This window comes from Meriones unguiculatus, chromosome 17, assembly GCF_030254825.1.
Source record: "Meriones unguiculatus strain TT.TT164.6M chromosome 17, Bangor_MerUng_6.1, whole genome shotgun sequence".
NCBI classification, from domain to species: Eukaryota; Metazoa; Chordata; class Mammalia; order Rodentia; family Muridae; genus Meriones; species Meriones unguiculatus.
This window is the reverse complement of record NC_083364.1, coordinates 21,827,948-21,847,347: the sequence shown is the minus strand read 5'-3', so window position 1 is coordinate 21,847,347 and position 19,400 is coordinate 21,827,948. Positions and strand designations below refer to the sequence as shown.

General features: G+C 51.6%; 1 protein-coding gene across 2 annotated transcripts in view; it reads left to right on the top strand.

Annotated features, from left to right (window-relative positions):
* Window positions 1–19,123, top strand: part of Ppm1f (protein phosphatase, Mg2+/Mn2+ dependent 1F) — a 31,069-nt gene extending 11,946 nt beyond the window's left edge. For both annotated transcript variants that reach the window (XM_021645951.2, XM_021645949.2), the window contains exons 3-8: window positions 2,474–2,610; window positions 6,264–6,466; window positions 7,054–7,242; window positions 9,384–9,527; window positions 13,892–13,985; window positions 15,232–19,123. In XM_021645951.2, coding sequence (XP_021501626.1) covers window positions 2,474–2,610; window positions 6,264–6,466; window positions 7,054–7,242; window positions 9,384–9,527; window positions 13,892–13,985; window positions 15,232–15,611 — 1,147 coding nt within the window. In that variant the 3' untranslated portion in view covers window positions 15,612–19,123. The remainder of the gene's footprint in view (window positions 1–2,473; window positions 2,611–6,263; window positions 6,467–7,053; window positions 7,243–9,383; window positions 9,528–13,891; window positions 13,986–15,231) is intronic.
* The last annotated feature ends 277 nt before the right edge of the window (window positions 19,124–19,400 follow it).

The following is a 19,400-nucleotide window of genomic DNA, read 5'->3' as shown; positions in this document are numbered from 1 at the left end:
ATTCATGCTGATGACAGGACTGTGGGCCTCCCCACCTTTGGGTGGGTCTCCGGAATAAGGCAGAAGCTGTGTCCGGGAAGGAAATGCGGATGGCTGGAGGCCAGGCATTGTCTGTGTCTCCGTGGCTGGAAGCTGCCTCCCTGCCCCCAACAGCAACAGCAGCCAATGGGCAAGAAGCTTAAGCATGACCTTACCAGCACCAAAGTGAGCAGGTATCCTTTCCCTGCCTCCAAATGGAAAACCCAGTCCCTGACAGGAAATGCCTCAAAGTGGGGGTGGGGGAGACACAGACAATGACACATGACTTGGACATGTCCTCTTCTCTTGCCTTACTCACAGATGCATCCTTCTTTATTTTGGAGGTGGGGGATGTGGTAGGCATGTGCTGGAGATGCAACCCAGGGTCTCAGCGAGCTTGGCGAGCGCTTCCCATCCTAGCTGGTCGTTTCCAGAAGCCTCTCCCTGAGTCACTCTTGCCTTTCAAAAAATTCAGCTCATTATGCAGTTCCACAGACTGTCAGTAGCAAAGCCTGGCAGTGCAGTCTACTAAACTCAGCTACCCAAGAGGTTGATGCAGGAGGAGTAAAGGTTCAAGCCTGCCTAGGATCCAGGGTAAACTGAAGGCCAGCCTAAGTGAGACCTCGGCTCAGGAAGTGGAAATAAAGCTGTAACAGATTTTGCCTAGCCTGCAGGAGTCTCAGCGTTCAGTTCCCAGGTCTCTAAAACTAAAGGCCAGCAATAGCTAGCCAGTCCCCTAGGCTATAAGTCATCAGCCAGGCTCTTAGAAGGTCATTGTCCTCATTAAGCCCAAAGTGTCAGCCTAGCATGATGGTATATAACTGTAACCCTAGCACTCTACCTGAAGAGGCACAGGTAGGAGAACTTAGGAGTTCAAGGTCAGCCTTGGCTACATAGCAAGCTTGAGGCCAGCCTGGACAGCATGAGATACTGTATTTTAAAAAAAAAAAAAAAAAAGTAAAGGGAGATAGTGTTTCAGTGGATGAGAACAGTTGTTGTACAAGCATGAAAACCTAAATTCAAATCCCCAGTAACCATGTAAAAGCTGAGCATGTATGCGTGTGCCTATAACCCCAACATTAGGGGCTAGCCAGCCTAGCCCAGATGGCAAGCTTTTAGGTTCAGTGAGAGACACTGTCTCAAGGGAATCCAGGAGAGTGATAAAGCAGGATATCTAATATCCTTCTCTGGCCTCTGCCTCGAACACACACACACACACACACACACACACACACAGGAAGAGAGGAGAGAGAGACACATAAAAGCTAGGCATAGAACCTTCATTCTGTGGTCCCAAGGGACCCTTATTTTGCCATTCCCCACTTCACCGACTCTTTCTGGAGGTGGGCCTCCAAGGCTTCATTTCTCCTGTGGCTCTATCTCCTATCAGACCCTGTTTCCACAGGTCTCCTGAGCTCTGCAGAACCGGTGGTACGGAACTTGCCTCCCTGTCCCAGTTGGGCTCAGTGGGAGGGCTACCCCTCCCCCTCAGCCCAATTGCTCAGATCCAGTTTGATCTGCCCCACTCTTGATCAGCTCCCAGCACTGTTCTGCTCTGCCCCTTTCTAACTCCCAGGCTCCCTGCCCAGCCTGTAGGCCTTGGCCTCTCCAGGCTGTTATTACCTGCATTCACCAGTCAGCCCATCCTTCACGTGCTCAGAGATCTAAGAACTCAGCCGGATGCTGTCAGTTCTCTCTTCTGAGCAGGCCAGAGGTCCCTGTGGCCACAGCCTGGCCCACCCCTAGCTCCCTTCTCCATAAACTCAGCAGCTCAGAGAGTCTGAGCTGCACAGGGCAGCATGGGTCTTCTGTCGGAAGGGACCCCCTTCCGGGGGCAGTTTCCTGAAGCTGTCATCCCAAAGCGCACAGACCAGACACCATAATGACAGTCATCATTGTCTCGTGACGGGGGCCAGATGGAGATGAAAGTGTCCACAGGGCTGGACCCTCCTGGTGGTCTGAACATAATTACCTCTACATTCCTGTCCTATAGCCACATGGCTTCCCCTTGTGTGTATCTGTGTCTGTATTTACCCCTTTTCACAAAGATGCCAGGCACACTGAAGCAGGGGTCCATCCCACTCTACTGTAACCTCATCTTTACTAGTGCTATGCTTATTGAACTTATTGAGACAGTAAATGTTCAGCCTTCAGCATATGAAATGGAGAGATAGAGGCTTAACTCTTAATATGCCCTGGTCCCAGGGGTCACCAGCTTGAGCATCGGGCAGATTTTTGGCCATGGAGGTTCATATGCCTCAAAGATATCTTCCCAGCCGATCCTGTCAAAGAGTATGTGTCTGATGTTGTGTAAACATCCATTTTAGGTCTCTGGAGGCAGAGATCAGCCAAGTGTGGGATCCGAGCCATCGTCTCCACCTCCACGGTGTAGGCTGTCAGGCCCAGACATCAGCTGGGAGCTACTCCAGCTCACCCTCTCATGTCTTCTCCCTAGGAACGCTCCTGCACCCTTTGCTTCGGCTGTGACCCACGAGGCAATTTCCCAGCTACTACGGACAGACCTTTCTGAATTTAAGAAGTTGCCTGAACAAGAGGATGAAGAGGATGAGGAAGAGAAACCCCTTGTGACCTGTAAGTTCCTCTCATATGTCTCTGAGACTGTTTAGCAAGTGACAGACTCAGGTTGACCCTCAAGGTTAGTGCCAGGGTGCTATCAAGACAGCAAGGTCAGAGTACAAAGACAACATGGCATGGCATAGCAGACCTGCAGCGGAGACTGTGACCAGCACCCAGGTCAGAGCCAGCCAGTGAAACAGGGCCCTACCTTTGACTTTTCTTAAGTGTGCTTCAGAGCACTTAAACATGGATGGTTGTTTGTCCTGCCCTACCACGAGGAATCTAAGGTGTTGGCACACAGCCGACCTCACCTTGCTATTCCCCCTCAGCAGAGTGGCATGTCCACCCATGGAGGGTCCATAAGAAGTCAGTGATCCCAAACTCATGAGGTGGCAAAGAGGAGGCTTACCTGTCTACTGCTCCTGGAGTAGCAGCCGGCTGGGCCCTACCATGTACACTTCAGCAAGAGGAACTCAGAAACCGGGAGTGAATGCCAAGAGGCCTCAGGCCGTGTGACAGTGTTTGTTTTTAAGATACAAATGTTTTTACTCTCCATGGCTCTCGTTCCCAGACTTTTGCCAAGGTGTTGGTTATTATAAAACCAAACGTACCAGGAAAGAATTTGTAGCTGCAGGAACACGGGCTATGCAGCCACGCTTTCCACGCAGGTAGAAAGATTCTCCCTTTGCTGCTGCTTTTGAGTACTTTTAGCTCGGCATTAGGTCGTGTGTGGAAAGAAAAACAAAGAACACAGTGAAAGAAAACTGCCTGCATCTCTAGCCCTTGTGCCTACCAACCACTCTCCCACCCCCATTTCTGGCCCCTTCCACAACTCCCTCCAGCCTTCATCCAAGCATGGCCTTGTCCCTCTGCCTGGAAGACAGCTATGCACAAGGACAGGTGTCCATTGTTCTCTATAAGGCTAGCAGGCTTCCAGCCTGGTGACAGTCCCCACCCAACACCAGGGCCTCAAAAAGGAAGCACCCCCACCTTACCCTTCCAGGCAAAAGAGAGCATCACCTACTGGTGGAAAGGAGAATGGCAACTGACCAGGCTTTACACTGGCGTGTGGAGAAGGGAGGAGCCTGCCCTGCCTGTCCCAGAGCTGCCAAGCAGGCCTAGACTTGTGGCCTTGAGCACCTGAGAGGCAAGTCTGTAGTTTCCAAGCTGTTGTTGCCCACTGTATCAGCACATTCTATGAGGCTTGCTGCTACAGAGAATAGACTAAAGCCCCTCCACACCCACCTGCCAGCAGCCTCCCTGTGATTGGTGTGAAGACAGACCTCCCAAGCAGTTCCTGAGACTCAGGTCTATAGCCCTTGGCTAGAAAATCAGGGCATGGCTCCCACAGCCTAAGACTGGGCATTACTGTAGGCCTGTCATCCTCATTTTTTTATTGCCCTTTCTCTGCTTGAGCAAAATTCAAGGCTGAAAAGGAGGCAGCCCGGGCTTAGAGGCCTTGCCATGCTCAAAGCTTCCTCAATGCCAGCAGTTCCCAGGGGCAGGAAGGGAGACCACAGCAGCATCCCAGGAAATGGTCTGAGTCTAACTTTCAACAGAGAAGAGAATAAAAGACCTGGGAAGTGATGTGGTTGGAGACTGGCTGGCCAGAGGGCAAGTGAGTTCACACTTAGAGCTGCAGGGCCTAGGTTGGGCGTAACAAACTCAGGGCTCCAGCTCCTCAGCCTGCTACTCCAGTAGCTGTTGCTAAATGTCTGAGTGGCACACGGTCCTGGACACAGCAGCTGCAGCAGACTCCAGGTTTTCTGCCCTGCCTTGGTGGAGGTTCTGGTGGAGCTTATCCTTCTCCCTGCTCATTGCTTTTCTTTTGTGGCTCCCTCTGGCTTCCTTCCACTCTTCCCATTTTCCTCCAAAGGTGTACTTCTGATCAAGAACACCTCTCCCCTTTCTTCTTGTGCCTCTGGTGTGCCCTTTGATGCTTGAACTCCGGGTTTCAACTACCTGACCTTGAGCTACCCACTTGGATGATGGCTCTGGTCACACCATCCAGACGGGCAGAAGGGCTTTATACATTGAAATGAACTAAGACATGAAGACGTAGCCCCTGAAGTCTCCTTTGAACTTGATCCTTGATGATCTCTTGTTTAGAAGTGAGGCTTTGTGAAACTTTGTTCCTTTAAAGTCTGAATTGTGCAGCAGCAGCTTGCCGGGTGATGGGAATGGCTGCAAGAAGAACCGGCAGAGTTCAGAGCCACCATATGGGCCATGCACTTGTAATGAAGAACTGAAAAGTATTAGAACATTGTACATACAGCGGGGGGGAAAAACATGCCAACAGATGCAGCTCCTGGGGTCTTCCTGCCTGTGTCTTGATTGTGTGGAAATCATTTCTGCCCCCTCCCCTTTTTTTCTGGAACTACATGGTTTTTCATGTGCTTGCAGATAACCATGTATGTCATTTTCTATCATTTTCTCATTTAAAACCACGTTTAAAAAGTTTTACATTCTTGGAAGCGTTGTACTCTCCTTTCTGTGTTGCCCTGTAGTTTGTCTGTCTGTCTGTCTGTCTGTCTGTCTGTGAGGATCTGACTCAGGTGTGTTACATCTCCAGCCCTGGCTGGGTTTTTGCTTGGTTTGGGGCTCAGGGCTTGGGTGTTGTTGTTGTTGTTGTTGTTGTTCTGTTACATCTTTTTAAATGAATTTTGTCTTGAAATAATCGTAAGTACGCGTGCAGTTGATTATGAGAAATAATATAGAGACATCCCAACTATATGTGGCCCAATGTCCTCAGGAGCATCATGCAAAGCTGTAATTGTGCACAAGGCAGTTCCCCTGTTCCAAGGACCCTACACACTGCCTTCCATGGGCCACCCTAACACTCCTCGCCTACCAGACCCAGTCCCTAACTCCTGGCAGCGACTAGTTTTCTCCATTTTAATGGTGTCATTTAAAACAAACCTATCAGTGGAATTGCATGTCTAACATGGGGGATTAGTGTCTTCCATTTGGCATGATTCTCTGGAGACTGACCTAGCTGTTTCACTCACTTCTGCTGATGGACCTGCACCAAAGGTGTAGCTCTTGAGCCATTTGTAGGTTGGAGGGAATCTGGACCAACCACAGATTTGGACTGTCACAGATGCAAGTAGTATGATTCATGCACTGTTCTTGTGGGAACAGTCCTCATTTTTCTGGGATCCATGCCCAAGAGTACAGTTGCTGGCTTAAAGGATAGTTGTGTGTTTAGTTTTGAAAATCATTTTTAGTAGCAGCTTAATTTTTTTTTTGTCATAACAGGCTAGAATTCACTTATTCCTTATCATTGGACCTATAGTGTTTCTAATTAATGGACGATTCCCAGAGACTTTTGGTCCCTGGAAACAGGCTTTCTTGCATAGTTTATAGATTGGTGTACTGAGCATGCCCTAGGAGATGAGGTGATTGACTAGTGGGGCCCATGTAGGCTATTGGGAGGGGCTATTTAAAACCCTAGACAGGAGCAGTGGCACATGCCTATAACCCCAGTACTCGGGGAGGCAGAGGCAGGTGGATCTCTGTGGATCTCAAGGCCAGCCAAGGCTACACAGAGAAACCCTGTGGGGGTGTGGCTACTGAGAACAAGGCAGGAAAGGAGTATAGGAGACTAGTTAAGCACCAATTGCATGGCTTTACTTTTTGGTTAACAATTTCTCCATCATGCCCATCAGTACTGGATGCCAAAGGCCTAGCACGGAGCTTCTTTAACTGGCTTTGGGAAGTATGTAGCCAGTGTCCAAAGCAGATGCTGTTGACTGCCCAGGCCCCTCAGCGGCAGTGGCTGGTTTCCATCCATGCCATCAGGAACACACGACGCAAGATGGAGGATCGACACGTGGCCCTTCCTACCTTCAACCACCTCTTCGGCCTGTCTGTGAGTGTTGCACCTGCAGAGCCCAGGAACAAACAGTAAAGGGGGGAGGGTGTGAGGGGGGTTGATATGGAAGGTGCAAAAGGCGGGGAGCCATGAGTGCTGAGAGAATTGCCAGCCAAAGCTAAGCCTGGGGAAATACTGAGAAGTACTCAACTTGGGGTCGATACTAGGCCATTTTCAATGGGATCCTGAGCCTGGGTCACAGGATAGAAAATGTAAATACGTATTAAAATATAAAAATGTACTTCTCACTGCTCTGGAGACCAGAAGCCTTGGGTAAAGGGGCTGCATCTGAGGAGGGCCTTCATGCCAGCGGGGAGCTCTGAGCACACCAAAGTCCTGTAGGCTAGCACGTCGCAAGACTGAGTTTCCCAAGGGGATAGCTACTCCTCGGTGGTCCGTTCATCTCCAAGGAGATTGATCCCAGTGACCTGCCAAGATCTTCCTTACGTACGGTGGGGTTTAGGTTTTCAGTACCCGAACCGTGCAGACAGACCCTGCCACCGTAGTGCTACCCTACTTCCCGCCCTGGTAACAGCCAGATGAGAACGGCTGGCTGGGTCTGACTCGCCCTGCACTCCCGCCAGGACTCCGTGGACCGCGCCTACTTCGCTGTGTTTGATGGCCATGGGGGCGTGGACGCTGCAAGGTATGCCTCTGTGCACGTGCATGCCAATGCAGCTCACCAGCCAGAGCTGCTCACCGACCCGGCGGCAGCCCTCAGAGAAGCCTTCCGGCGCACCGATGACTCGTTTCTCTGGAAAGCCAAGCGAGAGGTGAGAACTGGCAGCTGGGTGGAAAGTGCCATTTGGGGAGCTGGAGCCGTTTAGCTTCAGAGAGTTTCTGCTCTCCGTAGAGGAAGGAGAGCGAAAGCAGTTGGTGGTTCAGGAAGAAAGGGTCTCGACCAAGCACCGCTGGCAGCCATGCCCCCTCACTCCTTCAGGCATGGCACTCAGCTTTCACTTAAGCGGGTGCGTCTGTGTCTGTGCACACAAATACGCATGTGCACATATGTGTGTGTGTGTGTGTGTGTTTCTGGTCTCCCTCCATACCCGAAGCCACTGTGAGGAGCTCTATCCTCTGCCCTGTCAAATCATGGTCTGCTCCAGCCCCAGTCACCTCCCAGTGCGTAACCCCAGCAAAGTCCTCTTCCCTGATGCCATAGTTATCAACTCTTAATATCGCATCATGGAAGTGAAGGTCCAGCACATGAAGACCTGGAGACCACAACCCACAGCCCTGCAGGGCCCACCGTGCTGGGTCTGTATGACACAGACTTGGTCCGCCAAGCCAGCTCAGGGCTACCTGACGTAAGACACAGGCTGGCTGAGGGTGATAGAATGGCAGACAAGGACTTAAAAGAACTGATCGTTTACAGCTCCGAGAGCAGGAGACGGGGCAGAGGGGCAAGCCTGGTTTTTCAAGAAACTTAAGTCCCAACAAGCTCAGTCCTAGATGCTCTGCTAACCCTGCTAGTCTGAGCTGTAAGAATAGCCCAGCCAGCCAGCACCGGGAGAACTTGGGCCCTGTAGGTCAAGGAGGTGGCTTTGAGATCATGGGCTCCAGACTGCCTGGCCTGCCAATGACAGGGAATACTAGCAGGATAGGGGTGTGTGTTGCTAAAAGTTTGATAGCTCTGGGAATGGTGGCCTCACCAGGATCAACCAACAGAAAATAGAAAAGCGTGGCTGACAAGCCGTCCCAGCGCCCCTTGCTCAGCCAGGTCTCAGTAGGCTACTGGTAGCCAGTAGGTACTTATCTTCGTGGAGTGGCAGGTTGTGTAGGGATGAGGCCCTTGTTTGTGGAAAAAAGACAATGGGCCCCTCTTCTGTGGCCTGAAAGCGACCTCGCTGGGCCCTTCCAGCAACAGTGAGGGCCCAGTCTGGTACTATAGCCATTTTAGACACTGGGACACTGCTGCTCAGATCACTCAAGAGACCAAGTCAGAGCCAGACGTGGTGATGCATGCCCGTAATCCCAGCACCCAGGAGGCAGAGGCAGGCGGATCTCTGTGAGCTGGAGGCCAGCCTGGTTTACAGAGCAAATTCCAGGACAGCCAAGGCTACACAGAGAAACCCTGTCTTGAAAAACCAGAAAAGAAAAGAAACCAACCCAGAAATAGGGCCTGCTGGGCCTGCACTCAGGATAGCACAGAAGCGTGCAACACTTACAGGCGAAGCAAGGGGAGCTGCCGCCTGAGAGTAAGCGTAGGAGCCGCTCTGCCCTGAGGCTGGAAAACCTCAGACCTGGAGTTTCAGCACATAGAGGCCTGAAATCCCAGAGCTTTAGAGAGAGCTTCTCAGTCTTCATATATTGACCTTAGTGGAGTACAGCAGCCCTGGATTCCATTTCTCTACCCAGAAAGCTCCAAGGCTCTCTAAGCGGAGCCTAGCGCCCTCTGTCACATCCAGCAGCAAGAGAAGCAGGCCGCGGAGGTTAGCTTACTCCTCAGGATAAAGAAAGGAGTTACTTAAGCAAGAGTTGTTTCTTTCCCGCCCTTGTTCTGGGGATCAAGCCTAAGGGCCTCTCATGACTAACACGAGTGTCCCACTAGTCTACACCTTCAGCCCCCTTTTCAATGCAAATCTGTTGAGATACAGTTCAAACATACATCGTATTTGTTTACAGTATGCAGCTGGTAAAGTTTTGGCTTATACATGCACTCATGAAGCCCTGCCTCAGCACTGGTCATGCCTAAATCTTCTTTTGGTTCTGGGTGGTCCCTTCCTCACTCCTGCCCTTCCATGCCTATTTCCCAGTATCATTAGCCTGCTTCCTACCATCACTGTTAGAGATGAAGGGGGTCCGTAGGACTTGTTCTCTCCATACAGGATGAAAATGACATGATCCCTTGTGTAGGGTCACCTTCCTCCCCAGGCCCTCTCAGCCCTACATGGCTCTCCTTCTCTCCCTGCAGCGACTACAAAGTGGCACCACGGGTGTGTGCGCACTCATCACAGGAACGACCCTGCATGTCGCCTGGCTTGGAGACTCCCAGGTCACCCTGGTACAGCAAGGACAGGTAGTGAAGCTGATGGAGCCACATAGACCAGAGCGGCAGGTAAGGGGCTCCCTCTATCCAAGCGTAAGACATTTTCAGGGCCCTGTTACGCTGGCCCCAGTTGAGGACCCACTACTGGGGTCCCTGCAGTGAAATGAGGTATTAGTGGGGTAAAGTAGAAAGTACAGGGGTCCAGAAGACTCCTGGTGCTCCTTCAGAAGGTAGGTTCCTTTGCCTGATTATCGTGGGCAGGGGACCCCACAGGAGCTCTTTCTGAGTCCACAGGCAAGAACAGGACCTTGCACCCTAGCAGGCAAACCCAGAAATAGAGCGGGCAGGGCCTACACCCAGCCCAGCAGAATCCTGCAACACTTAGGGGCAAAGCGGATGGCCACAGGCTGAGAGAGCAAGGAAGCCACACTGCTGAGTCTGGAAGACATAGCAGCCACCCTGGAGTCCCAGAACCGCAAAGCCACTGGGCACCTTGAGTCTTGAGGTCCTCACCCAGACATATACACCGCCTTCCCCAATCCTGTTTCCCCTACATTCCTCTCTGCTTTGTATCACTTAATTGTACAGCCAGTGGACCACCCCTCATCAGCACATAAAGAGCGCCCGCCCTTTCTAACAGACACATGGCGTGGCCTTCTATTCTCCAAGTCACTGAGACATTCACCAGTATTCTTTTTTCCATTCTAAAAATGAGGCAGCAGTGAAAACTGGGTACATCCCATAGTCCACGCTCAGGTCTGTCTGCACAGCAGCAGGTCCCAGGGGCAACGATGCTCAGTCAGTCTTAGAGATTTGCCCAACTCCTGTCCTCAGGCTGGACCAGCCTGAGCAGAGCGCTGCTGCTGTTGAGAATCCGTTGTCCACAGCCTCACCAGTCCAGGAGTCGGCCCATCTGTTTCTTGACATTTCATGGGAGGAAATAAAGAAATGCCTCTTCACTCCAGATAAAAAGCATCCGTGGCAGACCAGAGTCAGTTCACCCAGTCTCGTGGATAAACCAGTCAGTTTGCTAGCATTACACACAGGTAACTTGCAGCTGCACCATGGGGAAACAGGCTCATGATGGCTTCATTCCTGCAAGTTCCTGCATGGTATTCCAGGCTTCCCAAGCCTTGGGAGACCAGAAAGCTGCTCTCCCTCCCCTCCCCCAGAAGGGTCTATTTTAGTTGGAAGGAAACAGTTACACAGCACCATTGGATGGCGAGAATACATCCTTTCTTGTTTCCCTTTGTTTCTCTTTCAGAATGAGCTTGTCTTAGTTGTCTTGGGATGTTTTTGTTTTGTTTTTGTTTTTGTTTTGGCGGGGGTCAGTTTTCAGACAGGGTTTCTCTGTGTAGCCTTGGCTGTCTTGAATTTGCTTTGTAAACAGGTTGGCCTGGAACTCAGAGATCCGCCTGCCTCTGCCTCCCAAGTGCTGGGACTAAAGGTGTGTGCCACCGCTGCCAGGCCTTTTCTTTTTCTCTTAAGGTGGGCTCTCTCTATGCAGCTCTGCCTGGCCTGAAACTTACTGTGCAGCTCAACCAGACCTCAGACTTGAGACAGTCCTTATGCCTGTGTCTTTCAGGTGCTGGGAATACAGGTGTGAGCTACCACACCCAGCCTTCCGGAGTAAATTTGAACATAAGTTGTTGTTATTGTTGCTAAGATTTTATTATTTGTATTTATAAATGTTTACCTACATGTATGTGCACACTGCATTTGTGCCTTGTACAGGCACAGGCCAGAGATCCCCTTGAACTGGAGTTACTGGTGGTTTTGAGCCACTGTGTGGGTGATGGGACCTTGAAGTCCTCTGCAAGAGCAGCCAGTGCTTTTAAACACTGAGCCATCTCTCCAGCTCTTGAACATCTCTTCAGAGGTTCAGGATCATTGCATTCTTTCCTACAAGCACTCTGTCTGTCCTTCGCCTGTGTTTGAACTGACTGAGCACCACAGCCGTGTTAGGTCAGCTCCCACCTGGGGAGTCGCATGTGTTTCCCACACATTCTTGCTGTGTCATGTAGAGGTTTGGGGTGGTCTGCAGCAGAGGCAGGCTGTCTTTCCTCTTGCAGTTCCTGGGTTGCTGAAGCAAGACAGGTAGCAGTCAGGAATGTGGCTTGGGGTCTGGGAGGTCCATGTGCTCAAGCCAGTGAACAGTACAGAGAACCAAGGTTCAGTCACTTGCCTGGAGCACACAGCTCCAGGGGTGCCCGTGCTGTGCCGTTTCCACCACCACTGCAAGGGATTGACATCTGCTCCCTGGCCAGCCCTCCTCCCCTGGGCAGGTAAAGCACAGCCAGGTCTGGATCAAGTGCCAACCTTTGCCAGGGGCTGGATATTCTCTCCCACAAGAATGCCAACATTCTTGCAAAATGTGTTCAGGAACCCCGCAAGCCTGGTGGAAACATTTTTCCACACAGTTCCAAGCCCCGTTTGTCCTAGCTTGACACTTCCAAGCCTCAGGGCTTGTCTGTCAGGCAGGATCCTGTCAGGCCAGGTCCCGTGAAGGGGTAGGGTGAAGATGGGATGGCCTAGTGCTGAATTAGTGCCTGCGGAGAAGCACACTGGTGGGTCAGCTGTGTGCTGACCTGCAGCTGCCAGGGCCGAGGTTAGTCCCGGCTCCTCCCCATCCTGCCTAGTCTTGCCTGTGATGCCTGTCGCTGCCTGCCAGCTGCCAGAAAAGCACTCAGACATCTGTGAAAAGACTCCCTCAGAAGCCAGAGCCACAGCAGGAACGTGAGAACCTGACCAGAGCTTCAAGAGAGGGCCCAGCAACCACCAGTGACTCTATGGGTTGTGATGGTGTCTGTAGCTGTCTGAACAGAGCCCATCCCACTCATGGGTTCAGTTTAGGCCAGCTGACCTTTAGCGTCTACTCTGTAGGATGCTTTCCTGAGGCAGCCAGATGATGAAACAGGACCTAGTACCTTCTGCCCAGCAACTCTGCTTGGTAGAGAAGTGGGGCATAACGGTGAGGGTACAAGACTCGGGGCAAGTGCCGTGGAGAAAGCACTTGGGAATAAGGCATGGGCTGCGTCCTGAAGGCAGAAGGGGCTGCAACAAGTCAGGGTGAGAGAGAGCAGGTCCTGCACATTGACCTGCAACTGCTGAGACCAGAGTGGGAAAAATCTCCGAGAAGTCACTAACCAACCTAACCATGTCCAGGCCACTAGAGGGCAAGCTGAGGTCTGGTCTCAAAAGAGTGGGCCTGAGGTTGGAGATGGCATCTGTAGTTGCAATCCAGTGGCCTCAGGAGGGAGGCGCGCAGGCTTCAGGGAGACATGGAAAGGGCCGTGGGAGTTCACGGAGATGCGGAGGTGCTCTGAGTGATGCGGGGACCTTGCTGGAGTGCAGCCCTGAAGCCAGGGAAAGGGAAATGTGCCTGTTCATAGAATGGCTAAGCCATCAAGCTTTGGCTGCGGAGATACTGTTTTAGGAGGTGAGGAGGATGAACCAGGAGGAACTGGGGGGAGGGTGTCAGAAGAAACAGGCAAGGGACACCTGGAACAAGCATGGGCACAGGGCAAGGCTGTGGTCAGTGCTGACTGAGGAGGGATCCAGGAGGGGGAAGAAGGACCAGGACAGGACCAAGGTTATGGAGCCAAGTTAGCAAGGTACCTCAGGACCTGGAGCTGCAGAAAGGAGGGCTCTGTCCCAAGGAAGGTGTGAGGTCAGGTTTACACAAGTAAAAGAGGGATATGAGTGACCTCCCTCCTCCAGGAGATGTTCAAGATGCCTTGCCCCAGAGGGGCACAAGATGGGCACTAATCTGCTAACACTAGCCTTTAGAAGTCACACTTTACATCCATGAGGCCTCTCCCTGGAGGGGACTGACAGGACCAGGGAGAGTTTCAAGATACTGGTGGCTGGACCAAGTGTCTATCCATCCCCCTTGCAGTTAGAGTTGGAGTACCAAGATCCTCTGGCAGAGATAATGCCTAGGGGGGAGTGGGGAGAAGGAGAAGTAAGGGTGGGCATGGGGCTGCCTCTCCTGGCCTGCTCAAGCATTGACGCCTGCCATGCAGCCTTATATACATAGCGCAGGCCTCATCCTAGCAGTTTTCATGGTAGAGGTAGCAGCCCCAAGTGAAAGTCGAGGGATCTGCCCTCGAGGCTGAGCTAACACCCCTCTCCTGTCCCAGGGACACCTTAGCCCAAACACTGCTTAGATCTGCCTGGCTTACGTGGTTGGCACTTCCATGCTGCCCCCATTCCTTGATGAATCATTCCTCCAGCTAAAGGGTAGTTTTCGTTTGCACTGTTTTTACTGAGACCTGATACAGCTATCTAGCTGAGCTTCCTCACTTGGTTCAAGTATTTTGGCTTTAGATAGGTCTTGGGACTTAGATTCTACTTACATAGTGACATTCAAGCTCCCACCCCACCCCACCCCCAGCTCACCCAAGTCCCCGCCTTATGACTATCTCTTGCAGGATGAGAAAGCACGCATTGAAGAGCTAGGTGGCTTCGTTTCCCTCATGGACTGCTGGAGAGTCAACGGGACCCTGGCAGTATCTAGAGCCATTGGTAAGGGGATACATGGGCTGCTGCAGGGTGGAGAGAGAGCCACAGGCTTTCGCAGTGACTTAGCGCAAATCATGCTTCATAAGCTACTCACAGCACATAGCCGTCTCAGACGCACAGCGGAGCTGCCTCCAGATAAACCCATGATAAGCTAAAAATACCTTGTTCAGAATGTGATCCAACCTACTGGATCCCAGCTCAGCACAGTCTAGGAAAATGTCAGCCATTGTCTCCTAGGCCCCCAGCTGATTGTAAGCTGCAGTTCTCTGCTGCTTCCTCAGCACTGTGATGTTTGGAAAAGGCCGTTGTAACCAGGAGAGGCTCAGGTTCACAGTGCAGTTTTGTTGACTGTGTATACTATCAAACACTGTAAAGTCAAAAAATTACTAAGTAGGGAAAGTGTAGCTCATTTGATAAAGTGCTTGCCCAGGGGACAGGGGATGTCCAAGCAGATGTAGGAAGCAAGGACTCGCCCACTGGCCTCTCAGAGCGAAGTCCCGTGTTCAGCTCCCAGTGGCTGCTGCTCACACCAGGTGTGATGGCACACACCTGTGATTCGTTCTGGCATTCAGGAGGTGGGTGGAGGAGGATCAGAACTTCGAGGTTCGGATCCTGAGCTACAAAAGGTATATGAAGCCAGCCTGAGCTATCGATCTTTTCTCAAATAATAATACTCAAGTACAAAAATAGAAAATTAGGAACCCTCTGTAGGACCCCCTAAAATACAGTAGGAAACCCCCAGCCCAGCTTAAATATTCCATAGATGGGTTTTTTTTTTCTCAGCCTATACATGCTAATTTTTTTCTCAAAAAAAAAAAAATGTTTAAGGTCCTTTTTCCTCTTGGAGAATAGCTTCCCATTCTTCTCTGTATCCCATCGCTGCTTAGACCCAACCTCTGAGACCATACCTGCCCCTTCCGACAACTTCGTTCCATCCTATGTAATCCCTGGGAGTTTTGGCATCTTCCCTTCTCAGCCTCCTGAAGAGTCTTGGTTGCCTCCTTCCTCACAGCCTGTGTTTGCGCTGCTGTAGCTGTTTGTGTCCTGACACCCTGGAGGTGGCAGCCATTCCTAGATGAGGGCTGCTCCGGTAGAGCTGGGGCTGACCGCTCCACAGAGGGCGGGAAGCGTTAGGCAGGTTACCCACAAGAGCCAGCTAGGCTCTGGCCCTGCATGCCCGAGGATGGTGATATGAGGTGGTCCTGGGCGTGGGAGAAGCGGGAAACAAGATTCTTCTGTTCATTCCCAGGGGATGTCTTCCAGAAGCCCTATGTGTCTGGCGAGGCGGATGCGGCATCCAGAGAGCTAACAGGCTTGGAGGACTACCTGTTGCTTGCCTGCGATGGCTTCTTCGATGTTGTCCCCCACCATGAAATCCCGGGGCTCGTCCACAGCCACTTGGTCAGGCAGAATGGAAGTGGGTCACATGTTGCTGAGGAGCTGGTGGCTGTGGCCCGTGACCGGGGCTCTCACGACAACATTACAGTCATGGTGGTCTTCCTTAGGGACCCCCTGGAGCTGCTGGAGGGTGGAGCCCAGGGGGCAGGGGATGTCCAAGCAGATGTAGGAAGCAAGGACTCGCCCACTGGCCTCTCAGAGCTTGGGACCAGTACCTCACAGAGAAGCTAAGTGGTTGAGGCCTCCAGACCCCATCCTGTTTCTCCCCCTGCCTTTGTGATCCCTCCCCTTCAAAGACCTTAGCTCCAACAGGTATAGTGGGCAGGGGTGCATACCCTAACAACATTCCCTTAGCAACCCAGCCCTTCATGTTGCCTGCCACAGCCTGTCCTCATAGATGCAGAACTGCAGAAGACAGCAAATGAATCTCAGAAGGAAGCATAGGAACATGACCTCACCAAAGAGTACATGGCTGAGGGCATCAGGGCAGGACAGGGCTGGGCACAGAAACCACAGGCACCTCTTGGCAGCCTAACCAAAACACAGGTCAGGTTATGGGGAACCCTCACACAGACCTGTCAGGCCCATCCTGGGCGGAGACCTGCAACTAAGTGTCCAGCCCAGGACTGTAGCTTCTCACTGTCCCCAGGGTCGGGAGGGCCTCGTCTGCACTAACAGAAGGCTTGTCCTGCTCAACTGCTGGCTTCCAGAGAAGAGGCAGTGGTCTTACTGGGAGGAACACCAGGGGCCTGGCCCTCTGCCACTCCCCTCTAACTGAGTACAAAGGACATTCGGGCCTTCTAAACCTCTCTCTCTCCCTTGAGCATCTGGGGGAGGTGAAGTCAGATTGTTTGTTGCATAGATTTATTGCAGGGAAAGGTCTAATCCAGAGTCAGTATTCAGGTTTTGTCGTGTTTTATCAGTGCCAAGCTGACCCACAAGGTCATGTGATTTAAGCAAAGCTTAGCATTTATTTTATTCCTGAAAACTTAAGTATTTTACATTGTGTGTTCGTGGAGACATTTGCAGTATTACTGATTTTTTTTTTTTCCTAATTCAGGATGGAAACTAACTTTTCCAGGTTGTGTTAATAAGCCACTTAAGTGCCTTAAACAGCTTTGGCGTAGGTGAGAACTGCTGGGCCCATCATGGATCCTGATAGGCAGACATGTTGGGGTTCTCAAATAGGCAGCATTTATTGTGGGAGGAAATGCTTTGGGAAGGCAGTCTTTCTGGGAAGGTCCTTTTGTGCTTCTGGGCACCTCAGAACTTTGTTGAAATGATCAGCAGAGGCTGTAACTGTGGGCATCTGAGGCAACACCAGCCTCCTTGTCCACACTTGGATCCCTACTGGATCCCCTCTGGGAGGACCGTACTACTCTTGGGCTAAAGCTTTGGACACTCTTGGTGTATTTGTAGGCACATGGACTGAGTCATTGAGGATGGTGCTAGGTAAGGAATTTTGGCAAGCCCCTCAGTCTGGTGTCTTAGGGAGGGACACCAGAAACTGCTAGCAATTTGACAGCTACAGTTGCCACCTTTCTCCTGTGGCTGCTCTCCTTCCCTGCTGGACTCTGTCTCCTACCTGAGCAACAGGAAAAACCTCCACATCCCTAGTGCTGTGAAGTATAAAATCAGGCATGGGGGCTGGAGAGATGGCTCAGAAGTTAAGAGCACTGGCTGCTCTTCCAGAGGTCCTTGAGTTCAATTCCCAGCAACCACATGATGGCTCACAACCATCTACAATGAGATCTGGTGCCCTCTTCTGGTCTGCAGGCACACATGCAGGCAGAATACTGTATACTTATTAAATAAACCTTTAAAAAAAATCAGGCACAGAAACCAGGCAGAGGGAGGGACACCCAGAGTAGAAGGTCTATGGAGGCCCTCAGCAAGGGCCACGTGTGAGTCAAGGCTCCTCCACGCAGATACTAGCAGGCCAAGAGGATAATGGGTGGCTTAGCAAAGGCTCGGGGAGGACAACAGTTAGAAGAAGCTTGGCTGTGTGGTCCCCAAGGAGACGATCATAGTCTGCCTGTAGGGAGCAGAGCCCTAGCTCAGTGCACCTAAGCCATCTTTCAAAAGAAGCAAGGGTGTTTTTGCCCCTGAGGCAAGCCCACGGCCCAGCAGCAGGGGAGGAAGCCAGCCATATTTGGTTGGGCACACCAGCTGCATGGTTGGTGTTTACCTATTCCCACATCAGGGATGGAGGACTTGGGGCCATTCCTTGGTCATACTCTGTTGATAGGAAGCGCTCTAGACACACGGTAGCCCACCATAATGACTGGGTATTGCTCAACCTGAAGGCCAGCTGCCATCTGGGGGTCAGAATCTGGGATCCCCCCTACATTCTCAGCACAGAGAAACATGTAGTTGTTGGTCCAGCTTGCCTGTAGCAGTGACCTTGACAGAGGAAGATGTTGATTTTGGTTTTCTCCCTTTTTGCTAATCTTTCTCTGTTCATTGCTGGTAAGAGTGGAATCTGAACCCACATAGATGTTCCTTGATGGTCTCGTTCATACGCACATGTAAGGTCGTGCCAGATACCAAGGCCTCGGTGTAAAGGGAAGTCCCTTTCCCAGTCTTGAGTGCCTCTGCTACCCCTCACCCCATCTGCGGCGGTGATAGCCATGCGCCTGCCTGGCATTGGTCCAGGACGAACGTTAGGCACCAAGGGAGACCACGTACCCCTGGTGTTGAGGGCTGGTCTTGTGCATAGAAAAGGACTCTTCTATCCTGATTGGAGTTGCCAGTACCTAGCCCACGAGACTTCTTGGCCACCTCTTCTTCAGGCTCTCATCCCAAGAGGATCCCCTAACCAGAGTGATTGCACTTCCCAAGGCCCAGCTTTGCCACCATCACACTATATTAGCTGAACAAGTCACTGTACCTCTCTGAGCCCCGGTTAGCCTTTAGGGTAAGGCATGGAGAATGTGCACAGCATTACCAGCAGTTGCCAGAGCAGAGGAGCCCATCCTCCACCAGCAGCAGAGAGTTTTAAGTATTATTAGTGTCTATTCTTAAGATTCAGTGGGCTGGAAAAAGAGCTGAGTTACAGACGCCAGTGTCTTGCGTGGATACAAAAGCTGAAACAGCCAAGCTGCTTTTGCAGGTACAGCTGCCTCCTAACCTAAGGCCTGTAGGAGTAAGGGCTGGGAGGGCACAGGCAGGCGTTAAATCAGAATCCAGGCTCGGAGGTGGCGTGTTTTTAGGGGTGTGGAAACGAGGTATCTGCAGCGCGGCGTGAGACTCAGGACTAGTGGTGGCAGAGTCACAGGCAGCGAGGGCCTTGGGAAAGCCCCTGCCCTTCACCATGCTCTGTCTGCCCCTGCCCTCTTGGGTCCTGCATGCAGTTCCCCGCCTCCCAATGGTAAGTTTCAGCATGGGTGTCCTGGCTACCTCAACTGTATTCTCGGGGTCAGAAGGACGGCCCTGGCCATGCTGTATGAAAGCCAGGTCAACTTGTGTAAAGCAAGCCGTGCTTCTGGTTTGATTCTGCCTCTGTAGCCTCCAGTGATCACCCTCTGGGGTCCTGTGCTTTCTACGGCTTTACCAAACACCAAGCTTTGCCACGTACATGCCATTTGGGTCTTGCCAAGGGTTATTTCAAGGGGCATTCTGGGAGTCTTGTTGTAAGACACCGTGTTTCTCCAGTCTTAGGGACAGGTTCCAAGGTGATGAGCTCATAGGAAAGTGTTCCCCTGGGGTCCCTGTACTGGTGTCAATAAACCATGTATTCAAGATTCCTGAGTGCCATTTGCATCTCTCTCCTGAGTGTCTGTCTATGGTTACTACTCTATCTCTGAAAAAAAAAAAAATGCTTAACAGAAAAACTTTAAAAGAAGGTGTTGACTGGAGGTATTCTAGAGAGCTCAGGTCATGGCTGATCACATGTGCTTGAGCAGGAACATGTGACAAGACTTCATGGCTTTCTTCCTCAGAGCCAACCCAGAAAGCGTGAGAAGTGAGCAGGGGCCCACACTCAGTGGTGGGCTTCCAAAAGCCAAGTCCAAGATAGTC